The 21,231-nt window shown below is 39.4% G+C and overlaps 1 protein-coding gene across 3 annotated transcripts; it reads left to right on the top strand.

The window, feature by feature from the left end:
* Positions 1-1,728: 1,728 nt before the first annotated feature.
* On the top strand, positions 1,729-21,007 carry vav1 (vav guanine nucleotide exchange factor 1). 3 transcript variants are annotated; one of them, XM_026171622.2, is made up of 29 exons: positions 1,729-1,860; positions 2,115-2,210; positions 2,305-2,421; positions 5,829-5,945; positions 8,018-8,076; positions 9,699-9,764; positions 10,222-10,330; positions 10,950-11,042; positions 11,446-11,514; positions 11,694-11,797; positions 11,894-11,993; positions 12,109-12,204; positions 12,305-12,373; positions 12,463-12,549; positions 12,644-12,729; positions 12,817-12,952; positions 13,055-13,164; positions 13,704-13,805; positions 13,935-14,029; positions 14,117-14,139; positions 14,305-14,341; positions 16,460-16,596; positions 17,373-17,459; positions 17,698-17,729; positions 18,901-19,011; positions 19,746-19,833; positions 20,017-20,146; positions 20,543-20,694; positions 20,781-21,007. In XM_026171622.2, the coding sequence occupies exons 2-29, from the start codon at positions 2,124-2,126 to the stop codon at positions 20,832-20,834; spliced, it is 2,553 nt and encodes an 850-aa protein (XP_026027407.1). In that variant the 5' UTR covers positions 1,729-1,860; positions 2,115-2,123; the 3' UTR covers positions 20,835-21,007. The 3 variants fall into 3 exon arrangements, with proteins under 3 accessions (XP_026027407.1, XP_026027408.1, XP_026027405.1); XM_026171623.2 differs by having other exon boundaries at positions 10,947-11,042; positions 17,373-17,438; XM_026171620.2 differs by having other exon boundaries at positions 10,947-11,042.
* Positions 21,008-21,231: the final 224 nt, after the last annotated feature.

Raw genomic sequence — 21,231 nt, 5'->3', positions numbered from 1 at the left:
CCCATAAAACCCTCCCTCTGTGAACGCTTGGGTCAAATGTGTGTAACGCCTAATGTTGCTCAATCATCAGTAATGCTATTACTGTAATCCTGCAATTTCATCTTGTGGCCACAGTGGTTGCTGTTCACCATAAGTTAAACCGACTTTTCTTGCAAAACAGCTCTTCCATACTTCTTTCTTTTTTCCCCTTCCAACTCTAGCCTAGACACTCAGATCATTTTGACACATTTCCTGCCACCTCAGAACAGAGATTTGAGTGAAAAGTTATCGGCCATTTTAAAAATAAATGCATATTTGAAAAAAAGCTCAGCAGTCTCCAAGAAGCCATACCACCAGCATAAATTTAGAAAGATAAATCTGATATTTAAAAATACAGATAACTCACAGTGGAAAGCGTTCCGGACTTGAATAGACCTGTTAATATTGCAACTTTATAGTTCTGAGGAAAGGATTGTAATCTAATTTTATCTTTATTATGATAAGTAACAGTAACTACAATGCCCCCCAAATTGCCAAAATCAACAGTGTTTACATTTTTATGTGGCTCTATCTATTATTTACTATGTGACAAATTTGTAGTCATGTGCACAACACTGCATGAAAATTCAATGTGTGGATTTTGCATATTATCCTTGTGACTGCATAGGCTCTCTGTCTGGGTACTTTGACTTCCTCCCACAGTTTAAGGGCTTGCACGTTAGGTTAAGTGGTGATTCTAAATTCACTGTAAGTGTGAAGCCGAGTGTGAGCAGTTGTCTGACTCTCTGTGTCAATCGTCCTGTAGACTGGCAAGCTCTTCATGGTTTACCAGCTTCCTGTCACTCTGAACTGGACAAACCGTCAAAAAAACATAGATGGCATTGAAATTTGAAATCAACAGTTGTATGTTTTGAAAGTAAAATGTGCAAAAGCCATTCCATTTCCTTCTCATATATTGGATGGAGTAAAAATGCAAAGTACCAGTGGAAGTACTTATATGGATAGCAATATCCCAAAATTGTACTTGACTAAATACTGCTCTCCTGCTTTGTTGTTAATGAGTGAAGGCTTAAATTACTGATATCACTAGACGGTACTTCCACTGTTTTTAGTCGCACAAAAAGAAATTCGTAAAGATTTAGTTTGAGATGTTACATCTGAATGAGTTTTGATTTTGGGGCGTCTCAGCTGTGAATTTTTTTTTTTTAAGTGCCAACATGAGGGTAAAATCACCCCTGGGTGCTGTCAGAGTGTTTGAGGAGATGTTTCATTATTCATTAGGCAGCTCGAGGATTTTCCTTTGATAGACAGTGTGTCTCTCTGCTGTTGAGCTTTAGGACAGATTAAATATGAACTCTGCAGTGTAATTTTGAATTTCACAGATTTATTGATGTGTGTTTGGTTCCTGCAGCGTTTTACTGCCACAAAAGTGGATAAAAAATCCTTATTGAGGCGAAATATCAGTGCGTAGATGACTAGACAAGTAATGTTTCTTTGTTGACAGTCCAGCGGCTTACTTGCTGCTTTTCTGTCTCATGTCTCACATACATTTTCATCAAGTCTCACTCTGTTTTTTTATCAGCTTGTGCCAGTTGTCACAACAGCAGCAGCAGCAGCTTTTTGAGTGTGTATGTGTGTGTGTGTGTGTGTGTGTGTGTGTGTGTGTGTGAGTGAGAGAGAGAGAGAGAGGGTGCGTCAGAGGAAAAAGGAAGTTGCGGGAAAAAAGTTAAAAGCCTTCAACACAGTGCAGCTCTGCAGAACACCCACCACGGAAGAACGACAGAACAAGAGCGCCGAAGTCTGAAAATGAGATAATGAAAGGAAGACAGGGAGGTTAACATCAGAAAGAACACATAGAAGTGCCGGGAGGAACCAGTGAAGGTAAGGACCGATGGTTAAATGGTCCTGTGTTGATTTGGACTCGTACGATCAGGTTTACTGAGACAGCGGCAACTTTTTTTTTTGTTGCATTGAGTTTCAACAAAGGTGTTTCACTGAATGACGGCGTGATAGGGATTGCTGAGTGTCTGCTGTGCGCCTTTCTGATTGAACATTCATTTTGCTCTCCATTTGATTGAACGCCGCATGTCTAAGTTCTGTCTGTGTGTTTGCCCTTTTTTCTATTTTTCATTCAGAAAACCAAGATGGAGCTGTGGCGGCAGTGCGCGATGTGGTTGATCGACTGCCGAGTTCTTCCAGAGAACCACAGGGTCACTCTGGAGGGTGCACAGGTAAATAAGCAGCGACACATTCATATTCACCTGTGTGTGAATACACAAACTCGTTTCAGTTCCTCAAATTAATTCTGTGTGTGCGCTATGACAGGTGTGCGACCTGGCTCAGGCTCTGAGAGATGGCGTGCTGCTCTGCCAGTTGCTCAACAACCTGCTGCCTCAGGCTGTCAACCTGAGAGAGATCAACCTACGCCCACAGATGTCGCAGGTAAGACACAATGCCAGAGACACACACATACGCACACACCCAGACTTTTTCCTGATGCATTTCCATAGGACATTGCTATTGTTACCACCATGGCTTACTGAGGCCCTGATGCTGCATGATAGGAAAATGCTTCAGTCATTATCGGTACATCCGGGAGCATGTAGTGATCAGGATAATGATAATGAAGGAGAACAAAAGGAGACAACTAGAAGACAAAGAGAAATAATAAATAAATGTTTAAAAAAAACTCTAATTAAATTTTTGTTATTTAATTATCTCTTTATACACAGGGGTTTTGTCAACATTTTCCAATTTAAAAATTTATTCTTCACTTTTATAGGATTTGATGATACCAAATTGCTGCATTGTAATCCAGAATAGTCACAGCTCAGGAAAATTCAGGATTTGTGCTCGAAGCAAGACTCTTTGTGATATGTCAACTATTTTCTTATTTGACAATTAGAAACTTTTGGACTCATATGAACGACTTCGAAGCACCGTAATCGCACTGGCAGCTGGAAAGTGCTTTAATTTGATCATATTTCTACAGAGTATACTCCACAAGGGATATGATAAAAATACTTTCACCTCTTATCGTTTCTCCTCACTTTGAATATGCCTAATATTTTGTGTATACCTTTGTTATAGACAGTCAAATGAGAAAACTGATACCATTCTATGGTTAGCTTAGCTTAGCATAAAGATAAGAAACAGGCTGTTTGTGTGAAATGGGAGCAGAAACAGCTGACTTCAGTTTTTGCAGAGATTTCACAAACTACAAGCAATGTTTTTGAGGTATGGCATGTGGTTAGGTGAACCTTTTTTTTTCTGGATTGTAGCAGGCAGAATACTTTCCTATCTTCTTACATTTTCTGCTACACTACGTTAGCCAGGTGTTAGCTCCAGTACATTTACAACACAGACATAAGGGCGTGATTTCTTATATATTGCTAATATATTCATTTTTAATACATACTTAAGCTATGCATTTTTTAAATATAACTCTCAAAAAGTCCTGTTGATTCCTGCCTACATTTCCTCGTCTTTTCAACTTTGTCCAAAAAATTGTTTTTGACAGTGCATGCAAGCTAAAAAACACATTAGCTAAAAAAACAAAACAAAAAACAAAAGGGTTGAACAGCATGAGATAATTAAAAGGGTGGCAAATATGAGTTAAAAACATTTGAAAGACAGGATGGTAGAATATCATAACCTAAAGTAGAGCATGTTGGGCCTTTTTAAGCTGAAATCTTAAGAAGGCCCTCCTTACTGGAGATCTGCAAACAGTGCAGGAGTTAATGGCCTTTGACATATGCATGGGAAACTCTGGGAAATCCTATGAGGTCAAAAGTGGTTAAGAAACATCCGCTGATTAACAGAAGGCCGGACGTGTACACTGTGACGTAGACTCACAGGCGTATACAAATGTGCATACACACACACACACACACACACACACACCTGTTGACACAATTACACAATTAGACAATCTTGTCTGTGCTCTTGCAATAAGGATTATTTTAGTAGTGTAAAAACAAATACTTGATTGCATGTTAATGTGATCTCCTGGCAGGGCGACATGATGTGTGCAGCAGTATCAGTCAGAACTAAACGTTTCCCCTTTTCTCAAATTAGAGTTCCGCATTTCCCACTGCTGAAGAGACACAGAGAGAGAGACACACACACACACACACACAGAGAGAGAGCAGGAAGTTATGTAAAGCGGCATATGTCTGACCACCATGTCAGTTGCACTGCACACTCTGCTCCGTGTGGTTTCTTCTGCAGTCATATTTTAGATGTCCTTCGAACTGCTTCTTTTTAGTGGCACACATTTTAGCTCATTGTGCTTGATGGTTACGTGGTCCGTGCTGCTGATGAGTATTTACAGTCTGGTCAGGGCTGTAACAAAGCGTATGTGGAATCTAAGTGTTGAAAGAAAGACAGCAGCTTGTTCCTTCTCAAACAGGCTCGTTGGCTTTGAAGATATTTATTATTAATTTGTAATCTTTCAATTTTCTAAACTTGTCAAGTTTTTATTGATTTGTTACAATTGTAGCTAAAAAAGACGTGTTTTCTTTTCGACTGCTTTTGATTTGCTTCTAAATTATTTTTAACTATTGAGAGAAATCTTTTTTTTTTTTAACTTGTTAATATAGTTCCTGTTTTCATGGATCTGTTCATTAACATTTCTGTTAATATTTTGAACTACTAAATATTACACTAAATATATACTAAGTATTTGAGCACAGTCATAAAGGCTGATCACACGTTCCCAGAGCCCATTGTGGCATCATCAGTTGCTCGTTTCATTTGATTGTCACTTCTAAAAAACACGAGACATTTCGTAACTTAAACCATCTGTGTTTAACAAAGATTGGAGGTTTTGATGGCCTTCCAGTGAAAAATCACTATAACAGTGTTTTTGGGGGAAGTTTGGTCAAACATAAAACAGGAAAATATAGATTTCTGATAAGTAAGATAAGAAATACAGTCAACACCGCTGAAGACCAGGAAAAACCCAGTAGACCTGTTTCATGGCTGCCATTCGGACACAAAGTATGGAGCTTTTCAGATCTTACTAATAATATTAATCAAGAGTTCTTCTCAGATTAAGTACAGAGCCTTAATTAATGTGATTACCAACACCTGTGTTTACTTACATATTTAAATCAGTGAGAAATAAGTCTGTTGAATTATACACATTTATTTAACTTGACTGATTGAAAAACAGATTACTCAGGATCCAGAGTAAGGCTAGAATACACTGTATGGACAAATGTACTGGACCACAGGAGCTGCTCGGCCATTTAAACCCATTACATGAAGCTCCCAGCGTACAGTTTTTGTGTTGATGTTAATGCCAGAGGTGGTTTGGAGCGCTGCAGTTATTGAGTCAGCAGAGTGTTGGAAATTTTAGTGCACCATGTATCCGTGTGTCTCTCAGCACTCTGTGACCTCGCTCTGTAACCTTATGTGCACCGAATCTTTGTAGCCGAGTTGCAGCATGTAGGAGGGAAGAAAACTCACAAATTATTACGATACCAACACATTCAGCGAGCTCTTTAGAACAACCCATGCTTTCATAAATGTTCAAGTCAAAGTCAACTTTATTGTCAGTTGTGCAATATGTGCGGGACATCCACGCGATCGAAATGCAGCTTCACTCTGATCCACACTGCACAAGCAGAATGCATCTAAAACAAAAACAACTAAGTATGAGTTTAAATATTGCACTACTACATATTAAAGCCTAGATACAAGAGGTATGGCCCAATGCCCATATTTGTTATCATGTAAAAATTGCACATGTATATTTATGGTTATTTGGTTTATAGATCAGCTGAACTGAATTGAATAATATAACTTATAAAAAAAGTGATGATTGTGTTTCTGGTTTTTTTTAGTTCCTGTGTTTAAAGAATATCCGGACATTCCTGGGAGTTTGTCAAGACAAGTTTCATCTGAAGAAGAATGAACTATTTGAAGCCTTTGATCTGTTTGATGTTCGGGACTTTGGAAAGGTATGACCATGCAAAAATCTATCTTTCGGACATATTCCCTGAGTTAATTTTAATTACTGATTAACTTTAAACAAAGTTGGGTTTGAATCTGCCCCGAACCATCCAGCACGTGTCTTCTCTCTCCTCACCCTTCCTTTCTTCTCTCCACTGCGCTATCACGATGAACGCTAAAAGCTCCAAAGCTTTTAGCTTTACACTAAATGTAGTAAACAGGAAAAACTACATTCATGTTGTGACCACATTTTACGTTTGCTTTTGAAACAAATTCTCCAGGCACTCTTGCACTTTGGAGAATCGCACTACAGTTCTCCTGTAGATTTAGCTTGCCTCAGTGTCCCATCATGCTGCCTCAGGCTGACTCTGTTTGACTGAGTTTGAGATCAGGTCCAGGCCATCATTTGTGGCACTCCTTGCTTCTCTTGTCCCAGAGGATAAGTGTTTATTACTTTGTGTCATCGTCTTTTTACGGTCGTTTATTTGCTGTATCTTGCACGGATGAAATCTCTTCCTGATGGTTACACGATGAATAAAAATTTAAAGATCTGAAGAACCCAAAATTGTACCTGAAAGGGGAACTCATGATGCACTCGTAGCTCAGTCATTACGGCAGACGTCTAAAGTGAAGCATGAAGTCCTAACGCCTTACTGCAGCTTGCAGACACCCACAAAGCCCTAACAGGAAGTAGCTTGGTGATTTTCTAATGTGAAGTGTCAGAGCAAAGGCATGAATGCAGTACTCAACAGTTCTCTTTCACTTTCTATGCAGTGCAGCGATTTAAAGCAACCAAGAGTGGATTTGAAATGAGCACTTTTTTTTGTCTGTGCAAGCTAAGATGAAGCCATGTCCTCAAAATGAGTCATCAGGACATTTTATTTTTGGAGGGGGGGGGGGGTCATTTCATCAACTTTACAGTGTGTTACTGTCACTAAGCTTCTCGTTTCACTTTGCAGCTTCCACTCAGTCACCCATAACAATTTAATGTAGAAAACATGGGTGTGGTAGATCCTGTACACAAGTAAATAAAGTCCATCGGCACAAAACCTGCTCCGAGAGATATCTTATTATAATCTATTGCTTTATTAAACTGCTAACGCTTACCCGTCGGTGTGTGAGCTCTACTTTGCTGTTATAGCAGAGCTTGCATCACAAATTGCTTTTGATACAGCTTAGTTCAGTGGTTTCTAGCCATCATCTCAAGATTTAACATAGACATTTCTCTTAAGTGGAACTTCTGATAACCTATGGTGGATATAAGGATGAAAGAAGGGGTTGATGCATTTAAACAGAAAGCAAGCAGACAGCAGACGATGGGCTTAGCTAAGCATAAAACATTTTAGTATGGGAAACATCTGTTCTCTCACACAGCTGTTTGGATCTTTTTTAACCACCACTTCATCAGAAAGCTAATTAGTGTTTTCTATTGAATTCTCTGCTACTAAGATAGCAGTTTGAATTAGTTCACTGATTTCTTTTCCACAGGACTTCTCAGAACCACAGACTTTCACTTCTTGTTGCATCTTTTCTCTTTTTTTCTGTCTTGAATGAAAGCAGAAATTAGACCGAAAAATGCTGACTGAGAAATGTATTCCTTAGTCCTTTTTTTTTTTTTTTTACTTAACCAGAAGTTTTGGAAGACAAGTTTCAGCTGAAACAAGTCAAGTGGCATCACACAGAAAGAAAACATGCTGAAAAGTGAAAAAGCGTGTCAAAGAAGCTCAAAATGTGTGACAAAAACAAACTGCCCCTTACTTACTTGGTTAGTAAGTTATAAACCAACATTTAAACTCGCTAATACATGCTTTCCTTTAAACAAAGAGCGTTCACTTTCATTTTAACCACTGTTTTTGTATGTTTCTGATCACATTTCACATGAAATTTCAACACCCACCGTGATTATGCTCTTTTTAATTGAACTGTCAAACAGAGCGAGAGTGAAACTAGGCCATTATTTAGTGTTCACATTTAAAGTGTTAAACAGTTTTACAGTTTCTCTGCCAGTGTGTGTTCCCACACTCTGTACAAGATTGTTAATTGTGTACTATACTTCTTTGTGTGTTTCTGTCTGTGTAAGGTCATAGATACGTTGTCCACCCTGTCTCATTCGTCCATTGCTGTCCAAAGAGGATTTCAGTAAGTACATTCCTGCCTGTAACTAAAATTGAAGTTTAAAGGGACCACTTGTGCTAACTGCTAAGTCCATGCTTGTATTCTTAGACTATCACCTTCCATCCAGCTCTCCTTTTAAGGCGACTTTCTTATGATAAGCCCTCATATCCTAATCATATTCAGGATATCTGATCCAGTGTTGTGCAATACTGGAAATTTTGGTCTTGATCTCATGCCAAATAAATACAGGGCCAGTACTGCCAATACCAGTAGCAATACCCGTAACTTATAAAGGCAGCTCATGTATGGGAGAGCAGTGTGTCATGAATTTTTAGATGAATCATCATCAGTTCGCAAATTCTGAACACATTTTAATGACCACCAAATCACCGTGAGTTTTACTTTCCACAATAATGGGTTAACACAACAAAACACAACTTTCAGCTTTTGGGGTATTTAAATGTGCCAGTCTCCAAAGCACTTTGGGTCATCTTCTGTTGTGTAAATGGGCTATAAGCTATAAATAAAATAGATGTGACAGTCAACACAAAAAGTTTCAGACATTTTTCATGGTGCACGTCTGAGGTATATTCTCTCATTTCCCAAAAAAAGAATTAATTTAAAGCAGTCGATTACATACTGGACTTAGAATCGATACATTGTTTCTATGCTCTATCATGCTACTATCGATTTGATACCAATACTATTGTTGGTGCCGATATCTGGATCGACCTACCTTTAATGCGATCTCACTGACATCATCCAGAGCCAAACGTAGCAACAAATGCCTTTAAATGCAATTGTAAAAAGCTTTATCTGCATTTTTAAATTTGTAGTATTTTATTAATTATCTGATGTGTGTGTTATCTGTTAGTGTGAAGCATTTATTATTTGTCTGTTTGCTTCCTTGAAATATTTGGGGTTTATAGAAATCACACAGACGATTTCGTTGCTGGCAGAAAGAAAACAGATGCGTTGGCAGAGAAGGGAGAAGTAACTTGTTTAAGATGGTCAACTTTTTTTTTTATAATAAATGTCCTAATCATAACTGTTTTCTGTAGAAATGTGGAAATTATGGAGTTTTAAATAACTAGTCTCAAATGGTTTATTGCACAACATGAAATTATACCCTTATCCTACCACGTGGATGTGAAAGTGCTTACTTGGGATTACTTTTTTGTTGGTCTGTGGCCATGCCACCCTAAAAGCGAGAATATAATTTTTATACAACTGAAATTGGTTATATGGACCAGAGACTTGTGGCTGTTTTTTTTCTTAGTCTGAAAGTTGGTGTAGCAGATAACAGCACTTCCTCAGTGCCAGATAAGACTGTTGTTTCTTAACTTGACAGAACGTTCCCGAAAGTTTCAAGTTTTGTAACTCATTAATTTAAGTGGCATTTAATCTTTATATTTTGAGCACAACAGGTTTTTGTTAGATTTCTGGGCACTTAAAAATTTAAATCCTTTCCATTACCATTAAATACGCCGGCTCATCAGGAAGTCAGCACCACAGTAATGGGGTTTTGTCCTTCAGCCTGGAACCTAAATTCATGCTTAATTACTAATATTATATTAACCTTTATTCAGTTGTAATTTTCACTCTCTTTTTTTGTTGCTTTAACACACTCACCTTCCCTTCAACAGGCCTTTTCCTTTAGAGGGATGCACTCTTGATGAGGAGATCTACAGCGGCCTGTCTGACCAGATAGAGTAAGCCTTTTTCTCTATAATGTCTAAATGGAGGGAGAGAGATTGTTTTAAATAGCTGCCAATTTTTCGCTCTCTTTTTGTTGTGTGGCTGTATGATTTGAGGATTTTCCTATAAAACTTTAACATCTTCACAAGGAAATGCTTTCATAATGCCACATTTTGACCTGTAGAAAAGTTCAAAATACTCAAACAGAAAACTACCAGCAAAAATTCTGCATTATTTTACTTTTAAGAATTAAATTTAAGAGTCTTGTCAGGACATTTTGAATTTTAATTGAATCAAACTGGGAGATGTGATGGTTTATTGCAAGTGGAGAAATGTTATATTCCACCAGCTATACAGGTGGTGTACAGGTGGTGTACAGGTTAGTGACGCTCCGTATACAGCACAGATATATTTAAGAAAAAAAGCCAAAGGTGATAACAGTAAGTACTTTGCATGTGTTTTGTGTATTAGTGATACAGTGGATGAAGATGATGACTTGTACGACTTTGTGGAGGATGAGGAGAACGAAGGAGATGAGATCTATGAAGACTTGATGAGGACAGATGAACCGCCTGAAACTGTGAGTGGTTCCCATGTGACCTGTAACCTGCAACAAAAAGGAGGGTGTAGCCTTCACTTGCAACCTGCAAACTTTGCAGGTCTTCCAACAAAGTACTTCTGCACTAAAATCTGGGTTTCACTGTGTTTCTTATCACCTCATGTGAGGCTATGACTCGGTAGGCAGAGTAGTCCGCATATCAAAGACTCTTAATCAGATTAGAGTTTTACTTGCAGATGTCTAATATATACACCTTCACCCGAAGCATGTTATTTTAGATTTTTTAGAAACCTTTTAGTCAGAATTATTCAGTAAGAAAAGAGCAAGAAGGACAGTTTGAAATATTAAATACAATTTTGTGTAGCAGGAATAATAATTTTTCTTTGTCTTTCCAATCTTATTAATGTTCTTAAAACCTCCTTTGGTTTTTGAAAGTCTTTGTGGGTCAAGGAACCGCAGTGCCTCAGAGCCTATGTGCCAAAGTTTTCTGTTTGACTTTGATAGGGGTTGTTTAAACTTCTCTGTTAATGTTTAAATAACTACTGCTACTTAAACACCATAACCCATTTCTTTTGTATAAGGCAAGTACAAACAAAAGCAAAAAAACCCTCATTTGACTTTTTTTTGTGCCCTTTAGCAGCAGAAAACTGGTGTGGACAAGAGAGAGTGCTGCCTGCAGGAGATCAGACAGACGGAAGAGAAATACTCAGAAACACTGCAATCTATACTACAGGTGTGCACACACCCACAGTCTGATCAAAGAAGATCGGTGCATTCATATGGCAATAAAAAAAACGACTCATAATGACGATGACAGAGCCCATCTTAAAAAACATAAAGGAGCTGGGGGAGAAAAAATGTGAATTTCTGAGATCTTTTAAACTTAACACAAAAATGTTTTAATATTTCTGAAATTCAAAGCTCACACATTTAAAAAAAAAAAAGAAATCTGAATTTCTGTGAAATTAAAATCACAAATTTGCAAAAAACATTTTTACGTAAGTAACAACATCACTTTTTATACACCTGTTCCACACCTCTTTCAATCCTTCATCATACATCACAAGCACACAAGTATAGAGAACTCATGCACAAAACAAATTAAAAATAACACTCATACTCGCTCTTCTGTGCAGCACTTTATGAAGCCTCTTCAAAGGTTTCTCCAGCCACAAGACATTGAAAGTATCTTCATCAACGTACAGGTAAAGAAGGTGTTTACCTCTACACCTGCATGATATACCCACTTCATGGAAAACCTTTGTTTACATAGTGTGTGTGTGTGTGTGTGTGTGTGTGTGTGTGTGTGTGTGTGTGTGTGTGTGTGTGTGTGTGTGTGTGTGTGTGTGTGTGTGTGTGTGTGTGTGTGTGTGTGTGTGTGTAGGATTTGAATAAGACCCATTCTGAATTGCTAGAAGAAGTTCAGAACTCTATCCTAAATAATGGAGCCAGGAATCTGTTCCAGGTGTTTGTGAACTACAAGGAGAGGTATATCGCTCGTGCAGAGACACACACACAGATCCACTTGTTTATCTTACAAACAAATGTATGAAAAATATGTTTATGTATCCCATCTCTCGCCAGGCTGTTACTGTACGGTCGTTACTGCAGTCAGGTGGAGGCGGCAACAAAACACCTTGACAAGCTTTCAAATGCGAGGGAGGATATCAGGATGAAACTGGAGGTGAGGAGGAAACACACGCTCCATTTTAGACATATTTAAATAACTTCATGCAAATTTATTTGATCATCATTTCTTGTTGTTTAATGCTAGTTCGCTCTGTCTGTCTCTCTCTCAGGAGTGTTCAAAGAGAGCAAACAGTGGACGTTTTTCTCTACGAGATTTACTCATGGTCCCCATGCAGAGAGTCCTCAAATACCACCTGCTATTACAGGCATGTGTTTATACTTCATACATGGTACTTACTGTATCTTCAGTTTCCAGTTGGTTTTATCCAGCAGCTTTAATTTGCCGTGGCTTGCTTGTGTCTGCAGGAGCTGGTAAAACACACCACTGACTCAACAGAGAAGGAGAACCTGCGAACAGCTCTAGATGCCATGAGAGTAAGTGTGTGTATTTGTGTATTTCTACTTGTATGTAACCTGAATGTATGATACTTAATCCTCGTGCATGCATGTGTGTGTGTTTCCAGGATCTGGCGCAGAGTGTTAATGAGGTGAAACGAGACAATGAGATCATCAAGCAAATCACCACATTTCAGCTTTCCATAGAAAACATGGTGCGGTTACACTATTTCATTTTTAATGAGTCTCTCTTTGGTTGTTGTTTGTATTTCCTTTCTGCTCATCCTCCCTCTCGTCCTCCTTCCTCAGACTCAGTCTCTAGCTCTCTACGGTCGTCCCAAAATCGATGGAGAACTAAAGATTTGCAGCTCAGAGAAAAGATCGAAACAGGACAGGTGCGTGTGTGGCTGACGCATGTCTCATCTGATATGTTACAAGCTGTTTTTTGACGTTGCGTTTGTGTGCGCTCTGCTGTTTGTCAGGTACGCGTTCCTCTTTGATAAAGCCGTGTTTATTTGTAAGAAAAAGAGTGGAGAAACTTTTGAGCTGAAAGAGATCATTGAACTACACAGCTACCAGATACGAGATGAAACCACAGGAGAGAAGGACAATAAAAAGGTCTCCAAATCTGCACTGAGACACCTGTTACACACAAAACAAGATCGGCATAAGGCATCTCAATAGGACTGACTGTGTGTGTGTGTTTTTGTATGTGAACAGTGGTCCTATTTGTTCCTCTTGCTGGATTGCTACGGAAGGTCTGGCTATGATTTATTCTTCAAAACCAGAGAACTGAAGAAAAAATGGCTGGAACAGTTTGAGATGGCTCTGTGAGTATTAAATGTGGACGTACAGCTGAGCACTAAAAACAGCAATCAGAGAACTATGAAGAATATTTAGCAGCTAAAGTTCCAGAAACTATACTCAGACTTATAGACTAAAAAAAAACAGTGAGCTCTTTCAAAACACCTCAATATGTCAGCAAACCAGAGCTGGGATAAGTTACTGCAGGTTTTAGGTTGTTAATTGTTTTTTCCTCCAAAATATTACATTTATGTAATGACGGACTTTTGTGTTGTCGAACATACAAAATAAGAAGCGGATCTGAAAAAGGTTGGACATGGAAACGTTTAGTTTTATGGATTTCTGTTGTTGATTTAACGCATCAACCTGCTATTTGTTACATTATTTGCAGTCTCACTGCACTGGCTTTGACTGCTTTTTCATCGCCAGTCTCTCTAAATGGATACCTTATGATTTGTACTTTTACCAGAGTGAAAGTACCAAAGTATCTGGCACTGAAAAGCAGCTGTTTGAATGCCTACTTCCCCCCAGCTGAGGTCAAAACAGTTTCGCTTTATGCTTACAGGTCAAATATGAGTCCTGAGAACTCCACAGCAAATAACCATGACTTCCAGATGCACTGCTTTGAGGAAACCACCTCCTGTAAAGCTTGCTCAATGTTGTTAAGGTACTTCTGTTATTCTATTATTCCTCCAACTAGTTAACAAGTTAGCTCCTGTGGAACTGTATTAACAAGTTAACAAAAAAAAAGAAAAGGAATCTCCTCTAAAGGTAAAATTTCTCAATGTGTCTGCAGGGGGATATTTTTTCAGGGCTATCGCTGCACTCGCTGTAAGATGGCAGCACATAAAGAATGTTTAGGCAGAGTACCCGCCTGTGGACGAAACTCAGGTCTGTATACGTGCACACATGCATATGTATGTGTTTAAACACCGCTACTAATTAGTCTAATGATCAATTCTGCTTTTAAAATTACAGATCATTCTGTTTCTGCAAAAAAGGTATGTCTACATATATTTCATACTGTAAACTTCCAGCTCAGCTGGTGGATAAAGCCTCTTTGGGCTTTTTATTCCCACTATTGTACGTGCCAGTTTTAATGGATGGATGTTCTTTGGGACTTGCGCAAAACTTTGCTTCACCGTTTCTTTCTTTTGCTCCTGCAGAATAAAGCTCAAAGGTCCTCTGGTCATTCCAGCATTGGTAAGCAATTCATGATATATCAGCTTATAAAGCCTACTTCTACCAGCATGTTGAAAGCATACAGCACAAGACTTTCAGGTTCTGAGGTTATGTTTTTGTTCAACACTCAAATATAAAGCTGTAGCGATGTGTCTTCCCTAGTTATAACCTACATACAATTCATATATCTTGTGAGTTGTGTTATCATAAAAGTGCTTTCTTTGTTTGTAAAGTTATAACCAAATCTATATATAGTGACCATTTTTAAAAGCCTCTCTGCCATCAGCTTTAATCTCTCTGTGATCTTCTCTGATAAAGACCCATACCCTATTATGTCGGACAGCTAGAACTTCAGCAGGGCAATTATCATTTTCTCCTCTATTAGCAGCAGAGTTCACCATAAATAATTCAGATAGTTATATATCACATTATCAGCAAGTATTCCCAGTCTGCTTTTCCTGCCTGTATGGTTGTATTTTATTGTGATGTGTTTAACGGTGATCTATTTTCTATAAGACACTAAGTGCAAAGTGACATAGGCGCTTGGCAACCATGCTGACTAAAATAGATCGCAGCGTGTTAACAATCTGTAACTAATCTGTCTGACTGATTGCAGTCAGTATAAGTTTGACTGTGACTTTTTTGAGAGCCATCAGGTGGCTGGTTAATTCAGTTAAGGTTGAGAGTGTTGCACACTTAATCTCTGGTCTCCCCAACTGCTTGCGGCTGTTGACCGAGCAACCTGATTTTTTTCCTCGTCAAAAGAAGGTATTTTTTTTACTGTAGTGTGTCTGTGTGCACGGGGTCTTATTGTTTACATCAGCACTGATTTATATTAGAGGGTATGGCTGTCTCTGTTCTTACATGTGCATAAGAGTAAAGCATAAAGCAGGAAGAACAGCAACAAAAGCTCAGCACAGAACAGAGTAGAGATCGTCAGACACAGAATGAAAAAGAGTGGGGTGGAGGTGGGTTGCAGAGTGGCTTGCTGCAGCTGCAGGATTAAATAACCCCACTTTATGAGGTTTGCCTGCTGAGTCATCTGTTGTTGTGAGCTGGCATAGAGATCAGCTGGTCTTCTGGAAATGCGACGGAACTAAACTTTGCAGCCTGTCTGATTCATTTTCTTTGACGCTGATAATCTTATCGCTAGATGCACGTTTTAATACCTTATCTTTTTGCCTCTTGACCAGAAGAAGATTATTTCCCTTACTAAGAAGGCATAAGCATGGCAGATAGCTCCACCTTTTTGATTCTGAAGATTTTTTCTTTCTGATGCAACCTCAAAGAGATTTATGTTTGTTTTTTTTTGTTTTTTTTTTTGTTTTTTTTTTCTTTTTTTTTCTTTTATGTTTGTAATGCGATGTCTCAACTTTAGGAATTTACGAAAGCCCACGGAGTGACCAACGGATTTTTAGGTTTCATTTTATGTAATATTTCAAAAGTCATGACTGAACTGTGACTCACTGGTTGTAATGACTGGAATAAAAGCAACACTCTTGTAAATATTTTCATTCTTACTCTTTTTGTTTTGTCAATCAGAGTCCTGAGGTCAATATCTTGGTTTATCTCCCTCCAGTTCTGCCCAGAAACATCACAGCAAGTGATTTAGCTTCACCTGTCAAACATATCAGTGTACTATACCCCCAACCCGATTTATTCAAGTTGCATAACAGGGCTGGTAAATAAATGAGGATGGTTCGCTTACATCTGAATGAAAGTGCTTTCCCCTCATTCCCTTCGTTTTTTTATTCTTACCGATTGAGCCGTGAGTTCAGTACTTGCAGCGAATGAGATGTTCTCACAGTCTTCTTTTCTGAGCCCTCTTTTAAGGTAGAAAATATCAGAGCGACAACCATTAACTAGTTTGTGGACTATTTTCAACCAATTTATGCATGTTGATGGGAACCCCACTCGTGTGTGGTTAATGGTAGCCCAGTTTAATTTATCTAAACGGAGCATCATGGTAGGCGGGGATAGGGGATGTTTTTGGTAAACTTTGTCTATCTGAAATTAAAAGTTTTTAAAAATATGCAGAGAATAGTTTGATCCAGTTTGATTCGTTTTTCCAGGAGTACTTGCCTTATTGCAGCTCTTCCAAATATCACAACCTCTCCTTTTTCCTCTTTCTGCTGTCAGGATATCCTAAGATGGAGGTAAATCAGGAGTATTATGGCATGCCGCCGCCTCCTGTGGGCTTCGGCCAAGCGCTTCATCTCTCCAGAGGGGACGTCATTGAGCTGACCCGCGCTGACGCAGAGCTGCCCTGGTGGGAGGTAGGCCTAAAAAACATAGCCATATACATGCACTCCATTCTGCATTCAGTAAACTGAAGAAGGGGAGGGGTGAGGGGGGGTCATGCATTATTTTTTAGACTTTTCAAGGCTCGTTTCCTGTGGTTACCGTGTAGGTGTGAGAGGCTTTTGTCTTTTTTCAGTCTCTTTTGACATTTTCCTCTCTGCGTCTCAGTCTTCCACTTCCTCCCTCGTGCCAAACCTGCACTTGTATCTGCATGCAGTCGCGATGCTGTGTGACAGTTTTGATTTGGAAAATAAGCGTAATCTGACGGCAGAAATCCACAGAGCCGCTCAGGTTTCGCGGCCGTGCTTTTTGTTCCCGCTGGCTCACTGTGGCACAGTTTACTGAAAGTTTCATTCATGAGAAAGAAAGCATGCGCTGAGAAGAGTGAAAAACCTTCATGCGTTTGAACCGTCTCACTGTCAGCGCTGCATAAATGGGCTCAACACAGTGTCTGTGATTTTATCCATCAGGACTTTAAAACATGTCGTAGTGAAATAGTTTTTAACATTTTGTTAATAGTTAACCAAAAAAAATTGATTCACAAATCAGGTGTCAGCCAGCTCTTTCATGCTTCACAGTACTTCCTCATTAAACCTCTGCTTACAGATTTTTGATGTGTGACTTACCTCAGATTGCTATCTTTTGTATATGAGTAAATATTTTTACAATTGGGGTCGATTGCTTGATTTACCCTTCAGTGACTGATCGGTTGACTCAGTCTGATCATGTTATTTTCTATTATGTGACATAGGGAAGAAATCTAACCAGTGGTCTAATGGGATGGTTCCCTTGCCAAAAGGTTCAGCCCTACCTCACTGTGAGTACAATCCAGCAGCCAGTAAGCACCCTACCTTTTTCCATTTTGAAAACAAAACAACATTTTCAAATAGATTTAATTTCCCAGAAAGGCATAAGCTCAGAACAGCAAACAAATAACTGACTAAATTTAGCACAGCCAAGTGGTTTTTGTCAGCTTGCATATTCCTGTAAAGAAAACAAACATTAAGCAGAAGGAAATGAAAACTTGTTATCAGCCTTTTTATATGTGACTTTTCTGTGATCTCACTACTTTCCAGAGGCCACCCCAAGACCTATCTGGCTTCAACTGGTGAGTATTGACAGGAACGGGGCACAATTGCTCGCTCGCCGAGCTTCTGCTTACCTTGGTTAACCATGGTCTGATTTTTTTTTTTTTTACAGTGCTGCAGTGTTTGCAAAACTCAGTGGGAAACACCACTGAGCCGACACATAGAGTAGTACTAGTTAACAGACGCAAAAGCAGAACCCGATACTGAAAATTACAGGCGTTTTAATGGCAGCGTTTGGAACACTCTGTAACGCTCAAACTGATGGGATGTACCGTACACTGTGGTGATATGTGATTCACCCCCAGGCTCGTGTTGATGACGATGACGACGGCATTCTGAGCCCTTAAAGTAGTGATTATAAACAGCTTTTTAATCACACCATTGCCCTCCTGAAGGACAGCGTGTTAGAAAATGTGTCAGTTTGGCGACACCTGGTGGTAATGAAAAGTATGACATTGAGGACAGGAAAGTGAACACGACTGATCATGTACAGTCAGACAACATAATTTTTCTTATAAACAGAGCTTTCCATTATCAAAATAATGGATCAGAGTTTGTAGAGAACAACATCAGCTTAAAGCTCGTTTGAAAGTATTTTTCAAAATTATGTACGCTTGTGCAGGGAAATGCAACTGATACATTTAATTTGATAGCTTTTTAAGATGTGGTTAAGGTGTGAACTGATGGGCTTTCAACTAAAGCATTGGACTAAGTGTAGCCTACTATTTTTCTTTATACAGTCTTTCTGGTAAAAACCCCTAAAGGCAAAGCTTCTTTCACTAGCTGTCAGCGAAGAGCGAAGCCAGAGGTGTTTTGTTTTAGGGCTACCCACTTTAATGAAATATCTCACAAATGTCTTCAGGGGATTTCTTCAAATTTGGCTCAAAGCTTGCCATACTGACCATTTTTCACATTTTGTCTGGATCCTAAATTTTTAACACTTTGGTGCTGTTTGTGAAATGATTGTTTCTTTGTAATGACACTCATATTTGAATCATTGTCTGCTCTCATGTCTATAACTGTCAAAGAAGGCCAAGTAATGCTGTAGTGACAAAGTGTGTGTTTGATAGCAGTGTAACTTGATTGGTCTTGTGACTGTTGTCAAAAAATAACTGTGTGAATTAATGTTGCAGAGGCTACAGTATTCACTCAAAATAAACTGACGCTCTCGTTCTCTCTGTGTGATTGAAGGTTTGCGGGAAACATGGACCGCACGGCCGCCAAAAACCTATTAATGTCCCGCTCTGATGGTACCTTCCTTGTGCGGCAGAAAGATGGAGGAGAGTATGCTATCAGCATTAAGTAAGACATATATCAGTTAAAGTACTGTTTGATTATCTATCTGTTGATTTGAAGATGGCCAAATTACAAGCAATTTTTTTAAATATTCTATTATTGGTCCGATTGCATTTCAAACCTTAATTGTTAAAGGATAAGCTGCATATCTGCCCTAAAACAATAAGAAAGAGCACTTTTTTTTTGCACACGCTGGAGAGATTATATATCTCGACTGGCCAAGCTAGAGGAGGTGGCTGGGGAGAGGGAGGTCTGGGCTGCTCTGCTTGGGCTGCTGCCCCCGCGACCTGGCCCCCGGATAAGCGGAAGAAAATGGATGGAAGGATGAACATCTTTTTGCATCAAAGGAGCATTTAACTTAATAAAATCATACAAAACGTCATCAGGAAATATACTGCATTGTCATCCTCTTGTAAAATAAACCTCCTCTTTAAAAAGTTCCCCATCCATAAAACGGTTTGGAAATTTGGAGCTGTTTCACCAAACACGTGTAATGTGTAAATGTGCAGTAAACGAAGTATCACTTCCTCTCAAAACCAAGGGAAACAATCCAGACTGACAAAGCATTTAATGCATGATCTGTTTATAATTCATGAGCCAACAAAATCCATTCATCTTTGCAGAAGTGAAAAATTCTCGATTCTGTCATTGGAGAGCCATCGCTATGTTTGCCGTTCAGCCTCCACGTGGACTGAGTTCCCAGACTGTGGCTTTTAATATTCACCTCTCTCCTCCCTCAGGTTCAACATGGACATCAGACACATTAAGATCACCTCTAGTGAAGGCCTCTACCGCATCAACGACAAGAAGGCCTTCAAGGAGCTAGTAGTAAGTCATACACAGTCATAAAGCTGAAGCACTGCCTCAGAGCAAGAGAAACCAAACCTACCGCTGAACATTATCTTTAGTGCTGGATTGCTGCTGACCTCAGCTCCTCCTCTCTAACCACAACTAACATCTCTCTTACGTTTCTCACGCTTCTTTTCTCCTCCCGCCCCCCTCCCATATTAGGAGATGATTCAGTATTACCAGCAGACCTCATTGAAGGAGTACTTTAAGGACCTGGACACCACACTTTGTATACCTTTCAAACAACCGGAGCAAAGCAACCTGTCTGACAACATGCCCAATTTCACACCAGGTACAGAAGATCTCCATCACCTCCTACAGTCCTCACTGTGATCACCAAAGTCGTCCTCTGTGACTTGCAAATGTCTGTGCAAAATGACAGAGCAACCCACCTCCTAGTTTTGGAAGTGCAGATCACTACAGATCATGGAGCTCTCATATTCATTTTTATCACGTTTCTTTATTTTGAACAAAAGCAAGAGTCTAGAAATGACTTTATGATAGCCGCATGAGTTCTTTTTGCCATCTCCAGTCTTTATTGTAAGTTAAAATCTGCTTTAACTCTGTTTAACATGAGTGGTGATGATAACGCTCATGAAAACTCCTCTGCGAGGAATGGGGTAAGACTGTTTCCCCAAAACTATTCCTTTAAGCTGTTCCATGCTGCAATGTGGGCTCTGTCTCACAGGGGGCAGCATGAGGAGCTTTGGCGTCGCAAGGGCCAGGTATGACTTCTCGGCCAGGGACCGCTCCGAGCTCTCGCTGCGGGAAGGAGACACCATCAAGATCCTTTCCAAGAAGGGTCACAGTGGCTGGTGGAAAGGAGAGGTGTACGGCCGGGTGAGAGCACGGAAAAAATGTAAAAAATATATATATTTTTTATTTGCTGTTTTCTTGTCTGACCTGCACTGCTCCTGTGTTTCCAGGTGGGGTTCTTTCCAGCCAACTATGTGGAGGAGGATTACTCTGACTACTGCTGATGTTCCTATGGATGTGATATGTAGACTCGTTCTCGATGTGTAGGGGTCTGTGTGAGGGACTGCATTAACCAACATGCAGGAGTGTGGCTGTGTGTATGAACGAGAATGCCAGTAGCTACTTGTGATTATGTGATGAGTGTCTAGTGATGTGAATAAAATCTCTGTTCAGCCAGCTTGATGATGTCTGGTTCATGTATGGATTTTAACCATATCATTATATCTACTCGAAATTTACAGTTTACAACACCACCTCTGTGTTGTTTTTAAGCTCACGTTTAAGTGTTTGTGTGATCTCATGTGAAATTAAATTAAAAACTGAAAAAAGGGTGTTTAATGTACATCGTGTATGCAGCGGATTTCCGATTACCAAAGCAGCAAATGTGACTTCATGTGGTGC

The sequence above is a fragment of the Astatotilapia calliptera genome, chromosome 6 (genome assembly GCF_964374335.1).
Source record: "Astatotilapia calliptera chromosome 6, fAstCal68.1, whole genome shotgun sequence".
Lineage (NCBI taxonomy): Eukaryota > Metazoa > Chordata > Actinopteri > Cichliformes > Cichlidae > Astatotilapia > Astatotilapia calliptera.
Note: the sequence above shows the minus strand (reverse complement) of the source record. Positions and strands in the feature narration are given on the sequence as shown.

Bases quoted from the DNA above. Each gene is read 5' to 3' on its own strand.
- vav1 (XM_026171620.2), top strand. From the start codon at position 2,124: ATGGAGCTGTGGCGGCAGTGCGCGATGTGGTTGATCGACTGCCGAGTT. The intron at 12,205-12,304 runs GCATGTGTTTAT...TTGTGTCTGCAG, and splicing joins AATACCACCTGCTATTACAG to GAGCTGGTAAAACACACCAC. The intron at 14,030-14,116 runs GTCTGTATACGT...TTAAAATTACAG, and splicing joins CGCCTGTGGACGAAACTCAG to ATCATTCTGTTTCTGCAAAA.